The sequence below is a fragment of the Ricinus communis genome, chromosome 7, assembly GCF_019578655.1.
Source record: "Ricinus communis isolate WT05 ecotype wild-type chromosome 7, ASM1957865v1, whole genome shotgun sequence".
NCBI lineage: Eukaryota > Viridiplantae > Streptophyta > Magnoliopsida > Malpighiales > Euphorbiaceae > Ricinus > Ricinus communis.
Window position 1 is genome coordinate 8,990,494 of NC_063262.1, and position 27,246 is coordinate 9,017,739.

Sequence of the window (27,246 nt, forward strand, 5' to 3'; positions counted from 1 at the left end):
AGTTACAATAAAAAAAAAAGTCTTAAAAGTTTTTTATAGGAAAAATAATTTGTTGGAAGTAGAGAAACGGCTGTGTTTTTAGGTTAAATGAATTTTGTGGGAAATCGTCTTTTTAATGCCGATCTTTTCATTTTAATCGTGCGTTAAAATTGAAGGGTAAAGCTCCGCTCGTATTAATAGACCCAGGTTCATTATCCTAAATGAACCTTGGTCAGAATATAAAAATTGGTTTCTTGACAATGCTCTTACTATTAGGACTCAGAAACGGTTAACTTTGAAACCTTATAGGGATTTTTTATTGGGTTTGGAACCTAATGATGGCCCATTCCTAGACAGACAACTGGGACACACTTGGAACGAAACAAATCCATTCTAATCCGAGCATGAGAAAACCTCAATCATCATAACCAAACATCTCCTTTTCCCTCAACAATCCCGCGCTTATTCGAAGACGAACCAAATCAAATCCATATCAGAAGCTCTCTAATCTTCCAGACTCTGCAATTCATTGTTCCAAACAATGTCGAATACAATAATTCTCTCCGATGACGAAGACGACCATAAGACTCCAGTCCCTTCTCTTCCCAAGAAACCCAGAACCATAGAACCTAACCTCCACTTCCCTACCATCCTCGTCCTCGATGATGACCCTACCCCACCGAAACCTGGGCCCACCACTTCCTCTTCCTCCACGCCCTCTTTCGTCCCCGATACTCCAATGTCTGATCTCTCTATCGTTAAATGCACATTTGCTCCTTCTAATCTCCATTCTAGGGTTTCTAATTCTGATACAGTGCTCTCAGGTTATTTATTTTCTTACATATTGTTTTTCTGGTTATTTTTTATATATTTGCATTTCATCGTACAATTTGATTTTGGTGCCATTCTTATCTGGTTATGGTGTATAGTGGTTTCCTAATATTAGGGCTTCAGTAATTTGTGATTTTGTATGTTAACTTATCGAAGATGCCATTGGAGTGTGTATGGAGGAAAAGTGTAATTCTTTTGTTTGCAGTTATACTACTTGACTATGCCTGAGGAAAAGTGTAATTCTTTTGTTTGCAGTTATACTACTTGACTATGCCTGTGTCTAAAATCTTACTCCACTTTTTTTTTTTTTGGGTCATTTGGGGAATTTCATGTTGCCAACTCTTGATATATATAGATTGCTATCATCCAGTAGAGTCCTTAATTTACTTAAGTGGTATTTATCCTCCAAACTTGGATGCATCTGATGTGATTTTGTTTGTGCCAGGTTACATTGAAATACTGAGTAGATCATTTTGCTGTTCCATTACTTGTTTTTGTTTGGATATCCCACTGATTCTTTTGTCATTTCCCCAAATTTTATGCTTGGCTGGGAATACTTTCAACCATGGCATGGTCATATTTCTGATTCACAACCTCCTTTGTGTTTTCCCTTCTCTATATCCTTTTTCTTTTTCAAAGGAAGCAGTCAATTTGTATGTTTGGAATCTGAGGATGATGAGTCAGAAAGTGGCTCTGCAATGGAAAATTGGAAGAACAGTGTATTGGGCATTAGTGACGACGAGACAGACAAGATGGCATGGAGTGATAGATTATATGGCTCTATGGATATGCTTGGTACAGTACTGTTGAATCTAGATTTTCTCTTTTCCTGCCTGAAACATTCAGCTGCTGTTTTCTGTAAATGCTAAAGAAGGCTACCTCAATACTTGCTATCCGTTTTCTTCTGTCAACTGAAGTTATGAAAACTATGGTTATCAGGGGATGCTAATCCAACCCAGAAACATGGGGACAATTCTTCAGAACCACTTACATGGCAAGATGATTTAAATCAGGTAATTCTTCATCACGACAATGCTACCACAGTACCATCATGATATTTTTCATTTTAAACATATTTGAAGGTTAAACAATGAGCAGTAGTTATAATCTAATAGGAGATGAATAGATACTAGAAAAAATATTAGAGGGCATGGTACCTAAAGAATAAAGAAACGGATAATTAATATAAAGAAGCGATAATTGTATATTGTATATATTGTATACTTTCCCGCATTTATCCTTTTGTCCTATAGTTTGTTTCATTTGAGAGAATCTAGTTGACAAAATATTAGGGATTCCATAAGTGACTTTGCAGATGGCAAAAATGATTGCCTGAATCCAGCCTTCCTAGTACGTCTATCTGCTCTTTTAATATGAATTACAAAGGAAAAAGACAACTGGGAAGAGAAAGAGTTTTACTTTATTATCTGCATGGGGCTTTAGCGAATTATATAATTCAAAGTTTGAAGAATACGTGAATGGGTGAAAAAGACTAATTAACGCATATATGCCAGGATGAAAAATACGAAAAAACCTATCTCTTTCTCACGTTTATAAAGAAAAAATGTATGAGATAATAGTACCTCATTAACGTGCATATAAAAATGAAGATGAAACTTGTTCTTGCTTTGTGAGGTGGCTTGGGCAACTTGGAAATGCCTTTCTTGCATTGTTGAGGAGAATTTGATGTGTCTAGAATCTTTTGTTGCTTTGAAATGGAGAGGATTTGGTGGCAGGAAAGTTGCTGAAATGTTGGGTGTATTGTGGAAGATCAAATACAACATTTATAATACTTGAATAATACATCATTTCATATTGTATTTTAGTATCACAATTAATTGTTGAAACTCACACATTATTACCACAAACAGTATTCACTTTAGGCATACTCTTTTTGTTTTTTTCCATTCTACAGTTTCCATGCTTAGGACTTGGTCTCACTCACATCAAATTGCCATACAAAATGGCTATAGTAGCCTCACATGCATTTAAGATGAGAGCCTTGTTCTCAAATAAATTACTTGACCACTAATCATGGTTGGAGACCAAGCTTGCACATTATGATCTTGACTCATAGCAAGTGAAGCGTTCATGAAGCTTCTTGACGGACATTGGCCAAATACCAGACTTTGGGCCTTAAGACAACAAAATTAACGATGATTTCATCCGTTCAATATCATCGCTAATTTACTTCTCTTGGGGTCAATATGTGGTACTTTCCTTGGTGGATTGCACTTTAATTTACTTGTGTTCAAAATCCAAAGGCGAGCATCTGGTCTTTGGTCCAATCCATATTTGGCTTGCGTTGATTCTTAGCTTATTTTTGTGTTCTCTTTATTTCTTCTAGCTGTCTGCCGAGTTTAATTTAGGAGGATATCTTATCCTTCATGTTGTACTTTCTTTTGCAACAATTTTTTTTTATTTGTTCTTTAAAGATTATTTAAAGAGCTAAAAAAGTTACACATCAATGAATTTCAAAACTTAGTAGTAATTTGTAAATATGCACTAAAGTAAATACTAATTATTTTTTTATGTTATAAATATACACTAGTTTGATGATTGTATAATAGAAGACCCTCTTCCTACCCTCATAAAGTAAGAAGCATTGTGCACTAGGGATGTCCTTTCCATTAAGACATTAAAATGGAAATTCAGATCTTTCATGATGATTTTATGTTCTCCTGAAAAAATAAGTAAAACCATACTGGTGGAACAATATATGTTCTTTTGCATTGGGTGCTAGGATTTTCCTTTGCTTTCATAGAGAAATTTTTTCATTTATGATGATCATTCAATCCATTTCTTGGCTACCTTTATATCTCAATGATATAATGGCGTTGAATCAGGTAAATTATGATCCTGATAAGGAAAATTGTAGCATGGAGCAGATTAGTACCAATGCAAAAAAGATAGGAACTAATGTTTTTTCTAAAGAGAAAGGTATAACAAAGAAGCCGACGGGCAAGAAGAAGCTGACAAAAGAGGAAAGAAATCTTCTCCTAGAAGAAAAAAAGCAAAAGAAAGAGGTAAATATCTTTGTGATGGTCTTCAACTTTTATTGGTTTTTCACTTAATACGTGAAATAGTGAAGTAGGATCTGTTGTACAGCAAGAGAAGTTGCAAAAAGCAGCTCAGAAGGCTCAAGCTGCAGAATTGAAAAAATTGGAGAAGGAAAAACAAAAGTGGGAAAAAGGGAAGTTTGCTCTGAAGTCTATTATTGTTGAGTTAGACATTAAAGTTGTAGAACAGGGATCAATTGGAGGTGAGGTTTTCTATTTTTGAAAATTTTTCTTATCTTGTTTTTTCAGTAGATTCCTTATTCTAATGTCTGGATCTTGCTTATTGCTACCTTATTAATACAGGACATTTGCTTACCAGGTTCTCTGAAAAAGGTGTTACATATCGCTTAACATCAAATTCTATAGAAAAATCTATTGTCTGGACTATGAGTGTTCCAGAACATATTTCTCAGGTAATTTATTATTACTGTACATGGTATTTCAGAGTTTGTAGATAATGTGATAGTTTCTGTTTTCTTTCAAAGTTGAAAGGTACTTGTCAGTTCACATTGTGGCTATTAGATAATCTATGAAGGGTACTTCCATTATGATGTTTCAGAATATGTATATGTTATCTGTAAATTATTGCAGCTTTCTCCCAAGGGAACTGAGGTACAATACGTGTTACTTGTATATGAGGCTGAGGAGTTCTGCAATCTTGTTATCAATGAATCACTTTTGGATCATGTTTCTAGAATTCGAAGTCGTTATCCATCGTATACAGTTTGCTATCTCACAAATAGGCTGATGGCTTATATCAATAAAAGGTAAAATATTACTAAGTCTATTTGTTCATGGACTGTAACTATATTGGACTTTTTATGTTGGATAGTTGTTGATGTGTTCTTCTTTTTATCTTAATTATTGAATACAATGGAATTTGAGGATTGATAGGGTGAATGCAAGTTTGTTTTAGGAAACAATGATTTAGTACAAGGGCAAGGTGTTGGCTTTATTGATTTAATACCTGTTATATTAAGTAATTTTTATTTACAAAGAAAGAAGAGCCACTGGATATGGCATTGGAATCCATTAGGTTGGTGAAAGTCAAATCAAATTATCAGTTTTTAGCACGGGTCCATGATGACCTAAGGACAGCTGATCAACTCTTTCTTTTCGGATTGATGACTTCAACCATATCAGTGATTAAGTTTTACCTCTGTAGCCGATTTTATGAAAATGCATTATGACTACTCATATAAATCCATATACTTAGGATCACCTTACAAATGTGCAAGTTTCACAGTATTTTAAATAATTTCACAATTTTGTTAATAAATCATATGTTTTCCAAACTAGCTCACGGATTTATTGCTCTAATCGTGCAGAGCATGCATGCATGTAGCTTTCAGGTCCATTAAATATATAACTGTTTTATTAGCCAAGTTATTGCATCACTAAAAACAATTGCTCATAGTCAATAAAACTTGAAATTTGATGTGATCTTCCAGACTGACTTATAGCTTTCAATTGATAACACATTCATTTTTCATTGAGGAAATTAAGTTGTTTGTTTAATGAGATTTGCAGTGGATTCAGTTCTTGTATTTGTGAATTCTTAATCCACACTTGATGTCAGCAATCTGTCCAGGAATAAGAGGCTGATTTGCAATTGGTTATGCTCTTGATTTGTGCATATGCATATTGCTTTGTACACAGTCAGCTCTTCATACTAGTCATCTTACATATATACCGTAGGAAGCCAGCTTGGAGAAGATTCTGCATTTTATAGGGTCACAGCCTAATGAATGCTGGCATTATCAATAACGATGTAATTTCGTGGCCTAGTTTTAATTGTTTCATGCATGTTTGTTCACTTGATATATATCGGTGGAACCTGACAAATTATAATTACAGGAAGGCTTTACTTTTTCCAATTTCTTTTGCTATGTTTTTGCTATTCCGTGAATTTGAAACATGGATATTGGAAATGTGCAGGGAAAAGGAGCAATACAAGAATCCAGAAAATGATAATGGTTGGAGACGTCCACCTATTGAAGAGGTCAGACTACTCAATTTGAAATCCATGGGATACCCAGAATTTTCAATATGGCTATGTGCTGATTTGTTTTTGAAGATCATCATGATGTTTTATGTATCTGAAATCTTTCCTACAGGTACTGGCGAAATTGACCACTCATTTTGTCAGGGTACATTATAGGCATTGTACAGATGAAGCAGAACTTGCTGAACATGTTGTTGGTTTGACATGCAGCCTGGCATCTTGCCAGTTTAGGTTCTGAACATTTCTAATCTTACTTGTCATATTACAAATATGGAGCATCTATTTTATGCTGCATAAATATGTCCCCCACATGAACCTTTCCGTACTTCAGTTGACCAATTTGCTCAATCTAGTTAATGTTTTTGTTATAATTGCAGAAATAAGTTAACACGATTATCTGTAAATGCTAACGGGGCTCTTGTCCCCAAGGACTCTGTTGACAGGAATTTAATAAAAAAGAGTACATGGTGAGTAGTATTATTCCTAAGCTTATTGTTTCAGAACATTCATAGATGTACTACATTTTAAAGTCAATTAAATACCACATATAGTAGTTATCAAGTTATTTTCTATTGTATCAATTATTTTTCTAGTTGTATGTTTTCAGTAAGTTTAATATTGTTACCATTTTCACTTTCTGTCTGTTATAAAAATTGTGTCATGACTCAATGAATATGTATATGGCACGCATTTACTTCTATTTTATGCATTTGAGAAACATTCATTATTTTTAGCAAAATAGCAACTTCACCAGATGCTTGGAAAAATTCTGAGAACCAAAGGGAGAGAGGAAGGGAGTCCAGACTCTTGAAAATGCTGAATGTGAAAACAAAGTCAAATATTAAATAGATAAAAGGTTGACAATCTAATAGGGGGAAGGGAGATGATTAAGTAGAGAACTGGAATGAGCAAGCAAGAAAAACTGAATCTATCTTCTGAAACAGAGTTAGGACTGAAAAATATTATAGCATTTGTGAAGTCTTTCTTCTTTCACTAGTTGGTTGCTTAAGACTCATTTAGTAGTACATGGAAAACTCGAGTATAAGTGGACCCAGCCATTGTACAAGTCCATAAACTATCTGAAATTCATAAGTATATAAGGTCGTAGGAAACTATTTACACAACCATTGTGGGATTAAATAAGTAACTCAAATAGACATTACCTAGGATGACAATTGTCTGGTTGCAGAACTATGTGTATTTTTCCTTTGTGAATTTCACCAAGAATATGACTCCACCAGACAGTATCTAGCCTGATGTAGTTTATCTAAGAAATGTGACAAGCGGGAGATGTGGACTGAATCTTTTTATATTTTGCTTTCTGAATTCAGGTTAAAAGCTTTGGTAGCTATTCCCAAGGTGCAGCCACGATTTGCTGTCGCTATATGGAAGAAGTATCCTACCATGAAATCTCTTTTGCGTGTTTACATGGATCCTAGTAAATCGGTAAGGATGAGTAAAATATTTCATGTATATTTTATGATTGATGATGAAACAAAGATTTGTCCTTAATATGATCCCGTATATTTATGTTCTACATATTACCTTTCTCAATAGTCCTAATGTCCAAAAACATCCAAATGTTTAGGGTTTTTTTTTTTCCTCTCTTAGCATTATCAATTTCTTTGACATTAACAAATTTGACCAATTTGGTGAGAGAAACAAAATGTATGCTAATGCTGACATAACAAACATTTATATGCAAAAGTTATTTAATTTCCATTGCTTTTCAAGGTTGAAGTGAAAAGTATTCTTTTTCTTAATATTTTTTTGTCAAAGACCAAAATTTTTATGGTAATATTTATATCTTCTTTAAAGAAAATATGTAATTATTTGTACTAACTAGGATCATAAATAAGTAAAAGAAATTTCTTCCTTTGCCTAATTGATATAGTTAAATAGGATTTCTTTGTGCATTTTGTTTTCCTTTTTAAATTGTCTACAATTGTTGCCAATGTCAAAGGTTAGGCTAAAGTTGACAAAATAAATAGGATTGGGATAAATTTTAAAAAGTATGCAAAACTTTGGGATTTTCTTTTCTGGTCATTTGGCCTTTCCAACATGGGTGCATCTTATTGTCCTACCAATATGAAAGACTTTGTTGTTAGTCACAAAAAATTTGATGGATTTGAATCAAATTAATTTTGGGATTATATGCAATGCTGTATGCTGTGCATCTCCGCTTTTGATGCTGCCATTTTTATCAGAAGCCTCGTACCTAATGAATCTTAAGAAATACCTTAACATTCAACTGTGTGCATATGAATTAGAAAAGTTCAGGTATCTAAATCACTTTGTAAACTGCACAGTTCCATGTTAGAAGGCTTTTGTGTAATTCTTTTTAATATCTTTAAGTCCATAATTTTATTCTGATCAGATAACAATTTGATTGGTGATCATGATAGTCATGAGTACCTGTTGATATTTAGGTGTAAAGACTTGCAAAATATTGTTTAGCACTTAAAAGTTTATGAGGCACGATCACATGCGGTAACTTGGCAACTTTAACATTGCTATCATGAGGAGAGCCATGGAATTGTGGAAATCCGGGAGTGAAGTTACCTGTCCTAAGTATAGTGCGACAAGCTGACTTCTTAAACTAAAATATGTTTGTTTGTTCTGCATTTGGAAGTTTTAGCCGTTTGCATCCATGGTGTGTTAAACTTGAATGGAGAGACCACATCCCATGATAAAATATTAAAATGTCATATTAAGGGCAAATAATGATGTTGCTTCACCTGGAGAATAGATACTTTCATACTCCTAATCTTTCTGGTCTGATTGAGGAAATTTATTTTTGGTTCGCTTGTTTTCGTTTCTCATTTTCCCCTCTGCAAGTTGTAGCATGGTTATGCTAAGACATTTGTCTCTTGGATCAAATGGCAGGTGCATGAAAAGGAATTTCTGCTCGAGGACTTGACTACAGAAGGTTTACTCGGTGGTGAAAGAAGGGTAGGTCGGATTTGTTCAAAGCGAATCTACAGAATACTTATGGCTCAAAGTGGAAGCATCAAAACTGATGATGTTGAGGATGGTGCTGACTTTTTCAGACATGAACAATCTTGACTAACTCTGCCCTGTTATTCTCCGCGATTATTGTATATATCATGCTTCTTACAATGCTTTCTTCGGGAGAACTGATTTGGTCAAAGCACTTCAAGATAGCACAATATTCTTGAAGTTGTAGCTGGAATTCACTTCCTCAAATGGCATCAGAATCGACAGGGTCCTCAATCTTTAAGCATCATGATCAGTAGCTAGGTATGTCAATAAACTGATGATGTGCAAATTAAATCAATCTCCAGAGCATATTAGGTGAGTGGAGTACTCCTCACCTTCCCATATGAGTTTGATAAATGAAAGTAATCGAAAGCCGCATTGAGCTTTTTATTCTGATTTTTGTTTTTTGAATAAAACTAAATGAGCTGGATTTTTTGAAATATAAGTAAAGAAGAACCTTTTTTCATGGTTCGGGAGTAGCTGGATTTTCTAACTATGCGAATTCTGGTGAATTAGTTATAGAGATTCTGGTTTGTAAGGATGTCTTAAGAATTTGTTTCAGGAGTATGGTGTTGAGAAAGTGTTACAGAAATGAGAACAATTGAAGACAACCCCTTGTAATTATGCTTGCTGTTTATTATTCAAACAAAAATGACAGCTCCTTCTTGTTCTTGTAGTGGCATAGCATGAACATCAACTTAGCTGTCCAGAGGTGTGTCTGCATCACTTCAACAGTTACTCCATACCATAAATTTCTTCTTTCTTGGTTTGTGATGTCTCATCATTGCTCTTTGATCTTCAGAATGGAAGATTATTATTATTTTTATTATAAATTTTCTTTGATTTTGCTCTTTCTCTCTCTCTCTCTCTCACACACAGATACACACACAAACACAAACAGACACTGGGGTTGGGAAGTTGTATGGGGGGGTGGAAGTGGAGTCATAGAGCGATATGTAATGACTTGATTAGTGATAGTATAGCCAGCGTGCCCCACTGCCCTTAGTGTGTTTGCCATTAAGTTCTTTCAGTGTGATAAATTTCTTTATAAAATGAAAATAGAAAGAAGAGATTGTCTCACATGGATAACTTACGTCTCCTGATCTAAAAATTGTGTCAAAAACTAATTTTCTGGGTATAAAGTTAATGCAAATGACTACTTTTCTTAGTGGGTTTTTATATCATACTATGGTACTAAATGGTTAAAAGGGCAATTTGCCCCTGAACTTGAATGTGATGCCTAATTGCCTCAAATTTTTAATTTTTGGCCAATTTGCGTTCGAACTTAACAAAACTTGGGTGATACAGCATCATCTTAATAACAACGAAAGATGATACAATAATTATAGAATAACGTCTTTAAATAATTATTTTGTAAAAGGAAAAGAAAAGTAAGGAGGATTTTGGGTTTATGAATACTAATTCATTGATATGTTAAAGTTAGTACTCGTAAGTGTATGAACCGAATAATAGTATAAGTGGATGTTGATTTCTAAAAGAATTTATAGCAAATTTATTATATAAACTAATTGTCAAATAAATAAATTAAAAAGTAAATCTATACATTCTAAATCAAGATTAAAAAAAAAATTTATCGAATAAATAAACAAAGTAATAAAAGGTAAATATGCAAATATTATGATTAAGAAAATTATGTGATGGAAATAGTACTTAATCTCGTTAATTATTTAGTATTATTTTTGTTTTAATAATAAACAAAGATCTAATTAATGAGAGGTGATGTTTCTTTTTTTTTTAATTACTCAAACTAATGATATAATTAAATTTTTTTAATTCAATATAGGATGAAGCAAAAATGATATTTTTAATACAACAAATTAAGATATTCTTAACAATCATAAATACTAATATGATATGATGGTCCAATAATATATATAACTAAAACTAATAAAATATACTGAATAAGAATCATTTATTAAATATAAAAATAACAAAGTTCATACGTAAGCAAAAAAGCTTAACTGAATACTTAAATGAACTAGCCTAATATCTTTAATCCCATGATCATAGTGATTAAATAGTTAAACATAGAAAATAACAAGAACAAAGTAAAAATTTCCTTCTAGATCCGGAATATCTTCAAGGCAAAAGGATGATTGGTTCTTATTTTTTAAATCCCCAAAACTTTTCTGATCTTAAAAGAATAAAACAAAACTAACTAAAGTGTTTATGAAGAATGGAGAATTGCAAAGACAAGAATGGTGGATAGAAGTAGATGGAAGATATAGTAAAAAGCAGATGAGAGAAATTTCTTTTCTTCTTTTGTAGATCTAAATCTGCAGAGATATATGTAGAGAAGTTATCTACCAAAGATAAGTCTCTCTAAAGATTATCTTTATCACAAATCTTAATTATTATCCTTACATAAATAACTGATATAAATCCTTAAATAATAAAAAGATTGAATTGCCCTAAAGTGAATAGTAATTTCAGTTAGCTTAATAAATAATCAGTCCACACACCTTGATCTTGGGTCTTGATACAAGCATGTCCTATTAAACTCTTTTATGAATATTTTGCTCCATAATTTCCTCTTTGGCTAATTGTCAACACCCATTTTTCGGATCCAGATATCAAGGGAATTACGGAAAACCCTATGATAAAAGTTACCGCCTTTCTCGAATTTCGGAAGATTGAGAACGAGCGAATCCAAGTTAGGATTAAGAATGGTTGAACCAAAATGACTTTTTCTAGAATCAATTTGGACCTAATTGGCGGAAAAAATTAAGTTTGAGGGTAAAACAACAGTGTTTTACAAGTTCATGGACTAAATTATTAAAATTTTCATAGCTTTTTACCCTTAAAGCCAATCAACTTTGCATACAGCCAAATCGGCTCACACAGAGTAGATCAGCTTAGCATAGAGTCAGTCGGTCTACAAGCGTTGATTGGTTAATTTTCAAAATCTAATGCCGTTTTAAGCGTATTTCTGACCTAAAATGCCAAAATTAATAAAAAAAATAAAGTTTCTAGAAGATATTTGTGATAATTATTGAGATTCTTAAATATATTTAGTGATGATAATTTGAATTTTAAAGATTTTATTGGATATTAATCTGATAAAAAAAAATAATCGATTTATTTTTTAATTTAAATAATTAAATATTTATCTGCTCCTCTAGGGTTTCTTAATCCTATTACTATAATTAGAATATGATAGTCTAGGTCTAAGGTTAGCTACATTCATTAAATATATTACTAGCAACTTAGGTAAATTGACAAACGTTAAAAGAGCAGAGTGAGTTTTAAGAAACAAAAGAAAGTCACTAGATAAAAACTAAGATTTGGAAACTTTATTTTTTGAATGACAGAAAATTTTTCAAATCCAACCAATACTGGATTCTCAACCAATTTTCGATTTCACTACCTCATCATCTCTAGAAACTTGAAGATCAACATTCAATGGTGATAGCCTAAGGATTCTCCAAATCTAATATCATCATCATCCCTATCTTCATAAAACTTGTTCTTTTATTTTATGTTTTAGAAACATGATTAGGAATGGATTTCTTTAATTATTTTGTATGATTCACATTATTAAATTAGGATTTTTCCTAAATTAATATGTTTGTGATATTGGACTTTGAATATGATAACACGATTTGTGCTGGGTTTTAAATCTGATATCCTAATTTTTATTGGTTTTGAATTTGATGATTAGAATAATTAGGGAAACATGATTTATGTCTTTTTTAAATGACTATATGATTATATTAGGTTTATAGGGTTGTATGTTAAGATCTAGAATTTGCCATGTGAAGTTTTATTTACTTTATGTCAGCTTTTTGCTTTCTAGAATTTGTATTATTTTATATTTTTTGACTTAATTTATTTTTTAATGAATTTATTTCATATTTTCAAGTTTTAATCATGTTTTTATCTCTTGTTCATATTAAATTCGCTTCTGGATGAGAGACGATCGAAAAAGTTATAAAACAGACGATAATCAGGTCCTAGAGCATATCGGCTCTGTGATGTCACCAATAGGCTGTGCCTTAAGCCGAATCGGCTCTGTGATGTCATTAATTGGTTGTTCGTCCCAAATTGCCCTAATTCACGGATTTTCAAGCCATTTTGCTAATTTTTATCAATTTTAACTTATTTTAGTCGTTTTTTGTAAGTTTATTAGTTATAGGAAGGGTTGTAATAGTTAGACTTACTGCTTATTTTATTTTATTTTTTGCTTTATTTTGATAATGGCAAATAACTGTTATATGATTGTTAACTAAAATTTGACATCTAGACTTAGGCCCTAAAACTTGGACTTTGGCATGCAATTTATAGTCCATTAGGTTAACATATTAATAAGTTTGGGCTTAAATTAAAATCCAATTAGACTTATTGAGCTTTGCCATGTTTAATTAATTAATCAACTCACTTAGAATAGGATTACTGAATTAGGTCTTAGCAATGTAAGACGTAGCCCATTTAGGTTAAAAACTTAGTAATTAAAGCATAATTTGTAATTGGGTTAGACTAGGTAGGTCTTTATACATAATTGGATTAATAATTAGGTTAATTATTTGATTGAGAATTAGGCTTAAAATGGCTAGACAGCGCAAAGTCTTTACACACATGACATGATAGCGGCAGCCATAAGTGGACCTTACATGCTGTAATGAACACTTGTAAATATAAACTGTCGTATTTATAGAGAATAGCTCGTTAAATACTAAAATTGATGACTAGGATACACAGATAAGAAAATTGACTTTTGGGTCCATCTCTAGATGTGGCGAAGCTTCCTTATGGAATATAGTATGCCACTCAATTAGTAAAAGTGTCCCAGAGAATTATTCGGGTGGCGACTCCATCTCCGTGCTAGTCTCTGTGACTAGTTTTCCAATTAGGTTGAAAAGCCTTGCAGTGCGTAGTTGCTAGAGACACTTGGGTGTGCGCCTGAAACCGCCGCCTACACTAATATTATTTGAAAATAGACAATTAAACTTAAATGAGGTATAAATACATATTTTTACCCAATTATATATATATATATATATATATATATATATATATATATAATGTATATTAATAAAGCTTAATATCTATATATAATTTGGACCTATCAACCACTAATCGAGACAAAATAATTCCAAGAATTACTACATTGTTTTGAAACCTAAAGCAAATGAATACATATAATTTGTATGATTAACTCTTAAACATTCACAATAAATAATTCTTATTTTCGAAAAGAATAACTTAAAGATTAATTCAAATTTGTTTTAAAATCTAACTGAAAACATAAAGAAATAAACCACCAGTATTGTTGACAAACAAGTAACAAGACAAGCTATCTTATCAAACAATAATCAAAAAATAAAAACTAGATTTCAAGGAATTGATAAACTTTCAAGAAAAGAATGTGATGCAAGTATAATACCAAGAAGTAAAGAACTTAGTAGATTGAGCAAGAGTAAACAACAACAAGAGCAGAAAGAACCCGGATATTATAACACCCACCATCTCTATCTTTCTCTTTTGTATCTAATACTTAAAAAAAAAAGAATATTGTGTCTTTATTTTTTCTTTTTTATACCAAAAAATTCAAAATTTATTGTTTTCTTTAAAGAAGGACCAAATATAGAATTTTCTTGAAATGATTGTGACAGTCTGACCTAGAGAAGCGGTTCGACAAGAACGGAAAGTGGAGTCGGGGCAAGGATAAGATGCTTGGACGAGGAGCGGTTTCTGGCAGGCTTTTAGGATGGCAGCACTCTAATGTACGGGGTTACATGAATGAATCAAATTGCACATCGAAATAAGGCGGGAAATAGTTGATAAAATATGTAAAGAGTTGGAACTAATTACATGAGGCGCCTTTTAGTTGTTTGGTTGTAGAGTTATAGGGACTCCAAAGTTAAACATGTTTGGTTCATAGAAATTCTAGAATGGGTGACCTCTTGGAAAGTTCTCGAACCTGCCAAAAGGTACAAAACCGTGAAGCTAGTGGGGCCTAAAGAGGACAATATCTCATGTAATCTGGTTCCAGATTGTTACAAATAGTATCAGAGCAAGACTCATGTAGTAGATATTTGGTTCGAGGATGAACCAGGTGGAAACTGGTGGGCATGTGACAGCTTGACCTAAAGAAGCAGTCTGACGAGGGCAGAAAGTGGACGTCGGGGTAAGGATAGGATGCCTAGACAAGAAGCGGCTTCTGGCAGGCTTCTAGGATGATAACACTCTAAGGTACGGGGGTACATGAATGAATCGAATTACACATTGAAATAGGGTGTGGAATTGATTGATAACATATGTAAAGAGTTGGAACTAATTACATGAGTTATAGGAACTCTAAAGTTAAATGTGTTTGGTTTAGAAAAATTCCAAGATGGGTGACCTCCTCGGAAGTTCTCGAACCCGCAAAAGGGAAAAACCGTGAGGTCAGTAGGGGACTAAAGCGAACAATATCTCATGTGATCTGGTTCCGGATTATTACAATAATGGAGGAAACTAAGGGGTGTTGTTATAAGGAATTATTAATATTATTAATTAGAAGGAGGCGAAGAGTGAGGGTAGGTTTTTGGTTTTGTATAATAAAAAGGAAAACTTGTTGAATTGAAGCAGCGAACATTTTTTTTTTGGCTTAATTACAAAAAGATTCTCGACCTTTGGCGTTTTTCTCAATTTAATCACGTGTTTTTAATTGTAATAATGTCATGTGCGACATTATAAATTTTGTCAAATCGATACATAAATGAAATTTCTGGTGAAGATTATTCCACGTGGCTGCTGGTGCTCTAGTAACTTAAACACGTAGAAATGGTGCGTTTTAAAGCAAAAGTAGAAATATTGCGTTTTGCCCAATAGAAACGGTGCATTTTTATAGTCTTAATATGCCCCAAATGTATCGTGCTTCATATGCCCGAAATCCCTAATTCCCAAATTCATTTGCAATCTGTAACCCTAGTTTTTCTTATTCTCGTGGTTGATATGCCCCCAAATTGATATTTGTCTGCTAGTTTTAAGGTCGCGCATGGAAGAGGTAATGATGTTCTATTAGGTAGATTGAAAGATTTATTTGGAACTTCTGATCCTGTAATGCTTCAATTGCGAGCTGGATTAGTAGTTCGATGGCTTCACCCTGACATATGAATGCCTTCCTTATACGAAAGATGTGATGAATCATTTGAAGGCTGAAAGGACGCATTGGAAGAGGTAATGAAAGTGAAGATGGTAATTGAGTCAACTATTGCAGAAAACTTGATGAGTGCAGAAAGCTTGATGATTGTAGAAAACTTGATGACTGCAGAAAGCTAAATTCTGAGAAGAAAATGCTACAAAGAGAGTGTCCTGATGTGGTTTGAGAAACTTTTGTATTGTACTACTCATTGGTATTGGTATTGTAATGCCTATGCGTTTAGCTTAACTGTTGGATAAATGTTTGTTTTGTAATTTGAATAGAAATATTGAATAAATGACAATGTTAATTTATGATTATTGAGCATTTTGACATAGGCCATATAACTTGAAGTTGGATGCCTTTTGCATATATGGTACTAGCATAAATCATAAATGGAGAATACAAGTGTTTAAGAAGAGTATGAATTGATGAAAATAAAGGCATTATCTGCCTTCAAAACATTCTATTAATATGTGTGGGTACAAAGGCAGTATTTGCCTACAAAAAATTAGTGTAAAGGCTGGTACAAAGAAAGGCATAAGTCTGTAAACAAGATAACAGACACAATATTTGCCTAAAAAAGGAAATGTCATGCTCTACATTTAATCACAATTGCATTGTACTACTCAATTTGCTTGACTCTTTTGGGTTCCAACAGGTGCAGCACTTCTCCCACCATTTTTAGCTCCTCTGCTACGACCTCTGCCAGCTTTATTGTTTGTTGAACTTGCAATTGTTGGTCTGGCATAAGAGGGAACTAATTTGCCCTTACTTGCTGCTGCCTTTGCTAATGCTGCCTTTGTACCAGAAAGGAATTTCACACTCCTTGATTCAGGCATCTAGAAACCAAACACAATTGTTCCATTAGACTAGGCATAAAATAATAAGAAATAAAATGTTGTATTGAAATTACCCTCAAATATATGTTGCTAGAATCTTCAAAGATTCTAACTCCATAACCTTGGTTAACCTGTTTGTACAACCATAATGAATACATATTTCTTCCCACTATTCAAATGTAAATCAAATACAAGTATTCAAATGTAAACTAAATACAAGTGTTCAAAAAACTTACTAATGCAGTTTCTTTTTTCCTCCTTTGAGGTCCACTTAAAGGTATGCCAGCAAATTGAGTTTGTCCAGATTCAGGTCCACTTGAAGGTGTCCAGCAAATTGACTTGGTCCACTTGAACTAGGGACATCAGACTGAGTTGTTGGGGAAGTTGCAGTAGATCCAAGTGCAGAAGTTGCTTTTCGTGGCCTGCCATGCTTGACTGCCAGTTTAGGAGGCCTCTTGAAAGATGGATCATTTTTCATCTTACAACTCCTCTTGTTGTGCCTAACTCCTCCACAAACTGCACAAGTCATTTGAATTCCTTGTCTAGATAGCTTATTAGGATTCTTTGGATCTTCAGTGATAATTCTCTTCCTGTTCTTCTTAGGTCTGCCAGGCATTTTCTTAAATTTTGGTGCCTTGATTGGAAACCCATCAGCCTGTGGTCACATTTTTCTGTCATTCAGTGGCTCAAGAGCATTTTTGTAGGTTTCAATATAAGTGTCTACACTAAAGTACTTGTCCACAAAGGTTGCACTATCCTGGTTCATCCAATGAATGCTAGAACATACATGGATATAAGGAATGCCTGTTATCTGCCATGCTTTACAAGTACAAGTGTGCATATTGATATCAACCACAAACTGATCCTCTCTTATGTTCACTTGGAACTTGCCACCAACAGTAGGTTTGCAAGTACATAATTTGCTATTGTACTTGATTTCTTCAAGTTTAGTTCTAATTCTAGGTGTGATGGAGTCAGTTAAACCACTAGCATGCATCAACTTACTGTGCATTCTCTCCATTAATGCACATCTAATCTCTTTTAGCATGTCTATAATGGTCATACTTCTAAATTTGACAATGTAACCATTGAAGGTTTCACTGATATTGTTATCAATCATATCACACTTAGGAAGCTCAAAAATAAATGACTTACAAAATTTGGATGGATCCCTCTGTAAAAAATTGTTATAGGCAGCTTCATTCTCTACTTTAATTTGATCAATGGCTTCCTTATAAGCAGCTTCATAAGTACTTCTAGCTGCACTCCAAAACATATTTTTTAAAACTTGCCCATTAAACTCCTTCTTCCAATTACAATAAACATGCCTAGCACAATTCCTATGTTCAATAAAAGGTGCTAGGTTCTTTATAGCATTAGTAAGACCCTGTGCAATAAAGCAAATATAATTATTAAACAAATACAAATATAAAGTAAGCAATAATTAAAACAGTCAAGAAAAATCACCTTTTGTTAGTCTGATATAAAGGTCCACCCTAAACCATCTGTAATTTGCAGCTCCTCTAAAATAATGGTTAAAAACCAAGTCCAAAAGTACTCATTTTCACATTCAACTACAGCCCAAAAGATGGGGAACATTTGATTGTTCCTATCTTTACTTACGGCACATAATAGTGCCCCTCCTAAAAAAATTTTCAAAAAACACCCATCGAATCCAATAACGGGCCTGCAACTCTTCAAGAAGCCTTTTCTCAAGGAACTAAAGCCTATGAAGAACCCTTTAAAAGTGCAGTCTTCATCAAGAAGGAAATAAAATCTGCCTTCCTTATCCACCCTAAGCAATTCAACTTTGTAGCCTCTTAACTTAGCATAATGTTCTTGTACAGACCCTCTTAGCATATTAAGCGCTTTCCATTTTGCCCTATAACACTTTGTTCTTGACACTTGAACACATAACTTCTTAAGTAAGTCATCCTCTAAGTCCTTCACACTCCAATTGCCATTTCTTCTGAATCTATGTATATATTCCTTAGCTATCCATTCAGAGGTAGCTTGCCTATTTTTCATCTCCCTAGGGCACCTATGCTCACCAACATATGTCTTAATAGCAAAGGTATGCTCTCTTTTAATCATGCTTCCATACAGTCTCCATGGACATTCCTTGTCACATCTCATTTGAAGTTGGTACTTGCTGCTTCTCATCACCTGCACATTGTGACCATCAATAATTGCCCATTTACAAACTGCAGCTTTGCACTGATGTGCATCTTCAAATCGCATTCCAAGAACCAGCTGTAAATAGTTATGATCACATCTAGGATCATATACAACCCTCATTCTCCTCTTTTTTGAAGCCTCTTCAATGCCATCCTCATCAGTACTGTCTAAATTCACATCCCCATCAGAGTCTTCGTATTCACTTATAAAGCTAAATGCTCGATAGATGCTTTTTTGAACTGCAAATCAGTGTTGCCATGTAATCTATCAGTAAGCTCATCAACAGGCACATAATTCTTATACTTTGTTGTCCTTTTCCTTGCTTCCACATACTCATCATCATCTGACAGTTCATTATTATTTAGTCCATTATCTGTGTCACTCTCATCAATTGGTAAGTACTCAGGATCCTCTTCTGATTCTACTTGCTGTTGCAATTGCTCACTATGTTCAATACTGACATCAAATACAGTTTCATCTAAATCATCTAAATTGTCACTCTCATCTTTAGTTTCATCTAAATCATCAATCTCACTATCGCTCTCATCAACTGGTAAGTAGTCAAGATCCTCTTCTGATTTTACTCCCTACTGCAATTGCTCACTATGTTCCTTAGTTTCATGTACACCTTTTGAATTTTCACTAATACAGCTAACACCACCATCTTTTCCATGTACACGTTTCTCTCCTTCAATATAGACTTGTAATACTCCATTGCCTTCATTTATATACTTAATTATATCCATTAACCCTTTACCATCCACCATTTCCCTTAACCCATTATTCAAACTCATTCCTGGAATCTTATAAGAAATCTTTGCCCCATAATACCCTAGTTTTTCTACTTCATCAAGTATATCAAAATATCCTATCCTATCTGGGTCTAATCCATGTTTAGGCAAAATATCTCCACCTACATAAACCACATTCCCACAAATAGATGCAAAACACCCACCATAGTTTATATATACAGAAAAACTATCAGACATTCTGTTGAAAGAGTGCATGAGTTAATATTTCAACAAGACAAACACAATACATTTTGAGAAACCCGAAAGTGCAGTAATAAAAAATTGATTGATGCCCTACCCCACACATATCGCACTCATCTCGTTAATGTAAAAGTTTCTTAGAAAAGCAATTAACAATATAATAACTTACTTGTCCTTTTCCAGTGGTCGGTACTTCAACGGACCACAACGTTCGATGGCTGTTGTTGTCTTTGCTAGTTGAAAGGACCACAACGTGTTTGATTCTTCAAAGCGGCTTCACTTTCACTCTATTCTTCAAATAGTTTCAGTAATCATAAACGGTAAGAAATAACGGCTATTTCAATTTTGGGGATTTAGGATTTTCTTATACCATATACGCCATCGTTTCGTTCTTTTTTTTGTTCCTATTTAAGACTATAAAAACACACTGTTTCTATAGGGTAAAACGAAACATTTCTGCTTTTGCTTTAAAACGCACCGTTTCTACGTGTTTAAGTTACTAAAACGCCAGCAGCCACGTGGAATAAACTTCACTGAAAATTTCATTTATGTATCGATTTGACAAAATTGATAAGGTCGCGCATGACATTGTTACAATTAAAAACACGTGATTAAATTGAAAAAAATGCCAAAAGTCGAGAATTCTCTTATAATTAAGCCTTTTTTTTAATCAATTTCTTATAAAAAAGTTGAATAAAACATTTCAGACTTTAAAGAGCGATTATGTATCACGTGTGAAAAAAAAGCTAAAATTAAAAGTTATGCATTTTGGCTAGTTTTAACAAATTTGTGTATAAATCAGCCAGAAATTAAAAAATTTGAGCTAAATGGATATTGGATCCAAGTTCAAAGGGCAAAACAATCTTTTTATAGATTATGGAATCAAATATATGAATTTCAGTCAATCAATTCATAATCATAAAGTAATAACTTTTTTGATATTTACAAGATAAATAAAAGTTGATTATATTATCCAACACAGTGTCAGAAAATATCTCAAAACAATAATTATATGTATTTTTTTATTTTATATTAGTCATCTTTTAATATATAAAAATTATATTTTTTTATTTTTTTATTTTATAATTTTATACTAAAAATCTCTTCTAGAAGAATTTATGTTAAACAATCATCGTTAACTAGATTTGATTTTATATTATTTACTCTAAATTTTAGTGTAATATATGAATTACTTCTTATAATTTATTTATTATATTATGTGCAAAATCAGTTTTAGTATCTGTACAAAAATAATTAACTAGTGTTCTTTAATTACTATAATTTCTAACATTATTAAATCCTAATAAAATTCAAATACTTATATTTCTATAAAAATATCCGAAATAAGTCAAAGTCTTTGCTTTAAGAAATGAAAAAGGATAATAATTTACTTATATACTTAATTATTTTTGTGTATTTACTATCGTATATATAATGATTATCATGGAAGTAATTACTCTTAAACCCATTATTTATTTATTTCTATTTTAATTCTCTTAAACCCATTTTAAAAAAATTAAGACTCCAATAATTATAATTTTTATTCAAAAAGAGAAGGATAAATTGATCCTTAATATCAAAATATATAAAATAAGTGTAACCGTTACTATTATTCTTAAGTACAAAAGTTCTACGAGCGGTGAAATTCTGAAACCCTGTGAAAAGTCTCCACCATCAAGGCAATGGAAACCCAACTAAGACACTCTCTCTGTATATATATGAGTAGTGGTGCAGTGTTCCCATGTTTAGGTTGAACAGGTTAGGACACCATCTTCCTATCGCTACTTCCGTTAGTCAAGCCAGCAGCAGTGTCTTCTCTATGGGGATTTTATGTAATGCCTTGTTTCATCCGCATAAGCTGCCTACAAATACCTCGTACACTATACATAAGTCGGTAAGAATATCTTTTAGTTTAACTAATACTTTTAATTTAAATTTTAAATATATAATTATATTAAGATTTTTAAATATTATCCGCATAATTCAGCCTAGTACGCTTTAAATTAATTAGACTAATTCTTGATACTAAATTAAAAAAATTCTCTCATAGTAATTAACCCATTTTTAAAAATTTATAGCATTAAGATTTTCAACTTTTTTTTCTTACGGAGGATCTATTTAGGGCAGTTTAGCATATTTTCCCTGTTTTTATTTATTTTCTATATCTGTTTTATTGAATTAGACTTTTAGACAAAGCAAAGTAAACTATGGTTTTTCTAAAAAAAATAATGTGTTAAAAAGGTAGAAATAATAAAAAAAAAAATTCACATTCAAATTCAAATTTTCAAAAAATAGGTGCTACAGAATGTTAAAGTAGTTCTTTATCAAAACATAATTATACATATACTTTTGAACATTATAATAGCTGAAAATCGTAGAATATAGTAAAATAATTAATATCAATCTTTGATTTTAAATATTTTTAGATAATATTTTTATTTTTTTATTTTTTTTTATTTTTTTGAAGATTAATTTGGATTTTTCAATAATCAGCTTCACTAGGGCATATGGCCCTCCACAGACTACTGTCTCCCCAGCATATCCCTCAAATAAATCCATTCCAATAGAATCAAACATAACTTATTGCCATAATAATAATTAAAAAGACCTTGATGATAAATTTAAGTATCTCCTAACAATGGAGAAAAAAAAAACTCCAGAATTTAATAAATATAAAATTACAGGACACGTCACTGCCCATGCACACCCCACTAACGTGAGAAATTAACATTTTGCATGTAATTCATAAATTTAAATTTTAGTTTAATCCTTTTCTTGCTCTATATAATAGAATTCAGACCATGGTTCTTCTCTTGGTGCTCTTTGATCATGGAGAAGAGCAAGTCGTTTTCAGGTTACTCTAACCCCTACTCAGAGATCCGGCTCGAGTTTGAGGATCGGTCAAAATCGTATAGTTTTAACGGTCCGACGACTGGGAAGATGGATGAGCTAGCAAGTTCAGGGAATCCAGAAGTGAAGAGGAGGAGGAGAGTAGCTCAATATAATATGTATACTATGGAAGGTAAACTCAAATCTTCATTGAGAAATAGCTTCAAGTGGATCAAAAGCAAGTTTGTGGATGACTATGATGTTTGAGACTTTATTAATTATTTGATGTGCATCTTTCTTAAATTTACTCTCATCTCTTTTGGTTAAGTATTTTCTGTTTTGTTTGGGTGCTCATGTACATAGAAAATCCTATGCTTTGTTATTGAAATTTTCTTTACAAAGTGAAAGCATTATTTAAGTTCTTGGATGTGGAGGAATTGTTTCATTATTTTATGAGATCAAGAAAAACCTTTTCATTATGAATTCAGATGTTCATAATCTTCTCATATACATAACATAATATAACATCTAAAAGTTAATAATTTCTCCTTTCCATAAGCATAAACCATTAACCATATAGGATTCATACATTAAAACTACTCTCAAGTATGAGATTATTAGCTAGGTTCAAGCATCTTTTACACTGAGTTTGCTGGAAGCTAGTGTAAGCTGAATCTCAATGTAGATTATTATTTTCTTTTGATTATGGGTTTTGGCCCCCCCTCCTTAAGTAGTAATAATTGTCACCAAGAAACTGATCTCTACTTTGGTCCCCATCAAGATTGTCAACTCATAGCCTAAATGATGGAAATTGGAAGCACTTAAAGCCTTTCTTGTGGATGATGATGGTGATGCCAATTCATTTCATTTTTGAAAATGAACTCTGGACCATACATTCTTATATACTAAAAGAAATAAATGGTTTGTGGTTTAAGTTAGACCGAACAAAATCGAAATGAAACTGAAATATAAATGAAATCAATTAGTACTAATTGGTTTAATTTTAAAAATTTAAAAATATTTGTCATAATTATTGGAGATGAGATCCAAACAACTACGTTAATATATTTGGCAATTTTTTTAAAGTATATGCTAATAGCTTTTTGAACTCCTAATGTTTATTGTTCATATCAACTCTAAATTGAAGCTTTTTGTGAACAACTTGTACTAATTTAAATACAATTACTAAATTATTTCTTTATTTCATTGATTTCATTTTTATATTTTCTCGTTGTGTTATCTAGAATTTGGCTTTTACAAATTGAATTTGATAATAATTTGCTATAATTCTTACCTACCCTCGTGGGTTCAATATAAAAATAAAAAATTATTTCTTTTAAATTAGAAGTATATTATATGTAACTAAATTCGTACACAGAATATCATATATTTATGTAGATAAAATATTTTATAGATAAATTAAAGATATTTTATCTATAATATAATTTATGAGCTTAATATATATATACAAGATATAGCTAGAGTGGTATTACTATTAGATATGGTAATTCATATAACTTTAAATTTAATATCTTAATTATATATTATATTATTTTTTTAATTGATATCTATATTGGTTATTAAATATATAAACAATAACAACTATAAATTATTTTACCGACCATAATTATCAATCAGTATAAGCTAACAACAAAAATATAGCCAAATAAGTTGTTATTTTGATTCAATTTAATAAAAGATAAGTTGAATAACATTTTGATTTGGTTCAATTTTTGCTAAAAAATATTTTGATTATAACCGAACAACTGAAATGTTTATAAATATCTAAAATATTATTCATTTCTTTATTTATGTAAAAAAATAATACACTTAACTATAAAATATATTTATTTATATATTTAAATATTATTTTATCATTTTTAATGTTGAAGAAAGATATATATATATATATATATATATATATATATTCAAAAGTTCAAACTGATTAATCAAATTGAACCAAATAAAATTTTTTTGGTTCGATTCAGTGCAGTTATATATAATATTTTAGATTGGTTCAGTTAATAAAATTAAAAAAAAAATTATTTGAGTTTTAATTAAATCAGATCGGACTGACCATTGCTCGCTTCTAATTTAATATTTTGACACAAAATGTCATATGGTATTCTTTTTTGTGATACTTTAATACTTTGAGAATTAGATCGTTTTATATTTAAATTCACTAATATTGTTATTTGTACCTCATTCATTTGTTGTTAATTGTTTATAATTTAATACTATTAGATTCTTTATCAATTTAATTTTTATCTAAGTGCAGCTGCATCAATTTTTATCAAGTTTAGAGAAAAAAGTCCAAAAGAAAAAAATATCTAATAATTTAATTTTTCTAATTTTAATAATTCAACAAGTGTTAGATGATCTAACAAAGTTAATAAATTTAGATATAAATTATTAACCTCTTGTATTAATTTAACTATATTTACAAATTTTATACTATTTTTTTTTTTTAATAAAAGGAAAACAGCTTGTTACATGAATATTTCATTAGTTATTACCATATTTATTCATTTCCGCCACATGTATGTATTATTTTAGGAGTGAAGCGGCAATGTATCCGTGCGCACACCCATTTGGTACTCTTTTAATAATGGCCGTCTATTTCTTTTTCAACCTAATCCATCAAGAAATTATTACTTTTTTATGAAGTACCTAATCCATGATTACCAGAACAAAGACTTTCTGCTGGCGGCATTCTCTTTGTCGTCTAACCTTTTAAAATCATGAACAAACGCCGCCTTGAAGTTGCTTCCCAAATCTCAAAAGTTTTAATATTTCCCAACTTTTTGAAGGTGAAAAAAGGCATTTGGTTCTGAGATTTAAAATTATTATTATATATTATATTATATTCAAAATTAAAATAATAATTAATAAATTTTAAAAAGAATAAAGCCTTGCACTACGTTATCCCATTTCCAGTGCTGGATAAATATTCATACGTCCGCTTTAACATGTAAAATATAATTTTTATTTTAAATTTTTAAACTTTCAGTTAATAATTCTCTTTTTTACTGCTAGAGGATAAACACTGTAATTTTTTTCTTCAGTGTAATGTTTCTTTACCTGGCAAAGGATTTGATTTTTATCGTTACCACCGTAATATTATATAAAGTTAGAACAAAAAAGAAGGTCTATAAGTAATGCACCAGCCGGGAATCGAACCCGGGTCTGTACCGTGGCAGGGTACTATTCTACCACTAGACCACTGGTGCTTTGATGTTTAACCGTGAAACAACACTCATCCTGAACAGATTCTCTAAATTGTCAACATAATGGGAGTGCTTTTCTTTATTTTCATTATGGTATCATGTCCTAAATTTTTTTTTTTGTGGAATCAACCCGGTAAGTAATTGCCCCTTTCCTTCCATAAGAATTAGTTGATACTGTAATAAATTAAAACAGTATTATATATGAGATATTGTCTACTTTGACTCCCACAGGCTTTACAGTTTTATTCCATGGGAAAATTCGAGAACTTCCTAAGAGGTCACACCCATACTGAAATTTCTCTAAACCAATCACGTTTAACTTCAGAATTCCTATAACTCTATAACTAAATAACCAAAGTCTCATGTGATTAGTTCCAACTTTTTACATATATATTATTAATCATTTCCTGTCCTATTTTGATATGCAATTTGATTCATTCATGTACATCCGTACCTTAGAATGTTGTCATTCTAGAAGCCTGCCAGAAGCCACTTCTTATCCAGGCATCCTATCCTTGCCCGAGTGTCTACTTTCCGTCCTCATTAGACTGCTTCTCTGGGCCAAGCTATTACAGATGCACTCAGACACCTGCAAATATAATGGATTGGGGCAAGGATGCTCCCAATGAATGGCCTCTCCTAAAACATGTAGACACTGAGTTTTTTTTTTTTCTTTTTTTATATAAAAATAGGAGAAATGGAACGATCAATGGTAACAATTTTCACCGGGTATATGATCATAAGGCTCTCGTCTATTGGAGAATATTCAAAAAGTCATAGCTTAATTTGAGACGAAGTCGAAGCCCGTTACCACAACACTAACTTTAGAGCTAAGCGAAAAAAATCCAACCAACACGTTTCCTGGATAATCTTATTAGATACCCTAAAAAACCGCTCCCTAAGGTTTAAATTTAGACCCTTTTAGCGCGGTGGAAGTACATTTTAGCAGTAGGCTGTTGAGTTGAAATAAATAAGTTTGTAACTTTCTCATATTCTGGCAGTGCCATATATATACCCAAAAGAACATAATTTATTGATGCACAGTCCCGTCCCCAAAAACAAACAAAAAAAGGACTTTCCATTTTAGATTTTCTTAGTTGAGAATTGATTAAATATTAAATTAAAAATATTAGAATTTGCATCCATTTCAAGAAACATTG

At 32.0% G+C, this 27,246-nt stretch overlaps 1 protein-coding gene and 1 non-coding gene across 2 annotated transcripts; one reads left to right on the top strand and one right to left on the bottom strand.

Annotated features, from left to right (window-relative positions):
- The first annotated feature begins 240 nt into the window (after nucleotides 1-240).
- LOC8264051 (crossover junction endonuclease EME1B) lies at nucleotides 241-9,643 on the top strand. The gene is made up of 12 exons (XM_048377365.1): nucleotides 241-803; nucleotides 1,450-1,605; nucleotides 1,750-1,823; nucleotides 3,657-3,836; nucleotides 3,919-4,072; nucleotides 4,173-4,282; nucleotides 4,461-4,636; nucleotides 5,808-5,871; nucleotides 5,987-6,105; nucleotides 6,252-6,341; nucleotides 7,206-7,320; nucleotides 8,761-9,643. Exons 1-12 carry the CDS (start codon nucleotides 521-523, stop codon nucleotides 8,938-8,940), a joined length of 1,701 nt encoding a protein of 566 aa, XP_048233322.1. The 5' UTR covers nucleotides 241-520; the 3' UTR covers nucleotides 8,941-9,643.
- A 16,375-nt stretch (nucleotides 9,644-26,018) lies between these two features.
- On the bottom strand, nucleotides 26,019-26,089 carry TRNAG-GCC. Its single transcript has one exon. It is a non-coding gene; the product is annotated as a tRNA-Gly (tRNA).
- Between the last annotated feature and the right edge of the window lie 1,157 nt (nucleotides 26,090-27,246).

Excerpts from the sequence above, each read along its gene's own strand:
- LOC8264051 (XM_048377365.1), top strand. The coding sequence starts at position 521 with ATGTCGAATACAATAATTCTCTCCGATGACGAAGACGACCATAAGACT. Across the intron at positions 4,283-4,460 it reads TTCCAGAACATATTTCTCAG|CTTTCTCCCAAGGGAACTGA; the intron begins GTAATTTATTAT and ends AAATTATTGCAG. Across the intron at positions 7,321-8,760 it reads ACATGGATCCTAGTAAATCG|GTGCATGAAAAGGAATTTCT; the intron begins GTAAGGATGAGT and ends ATCAAATGGCAG.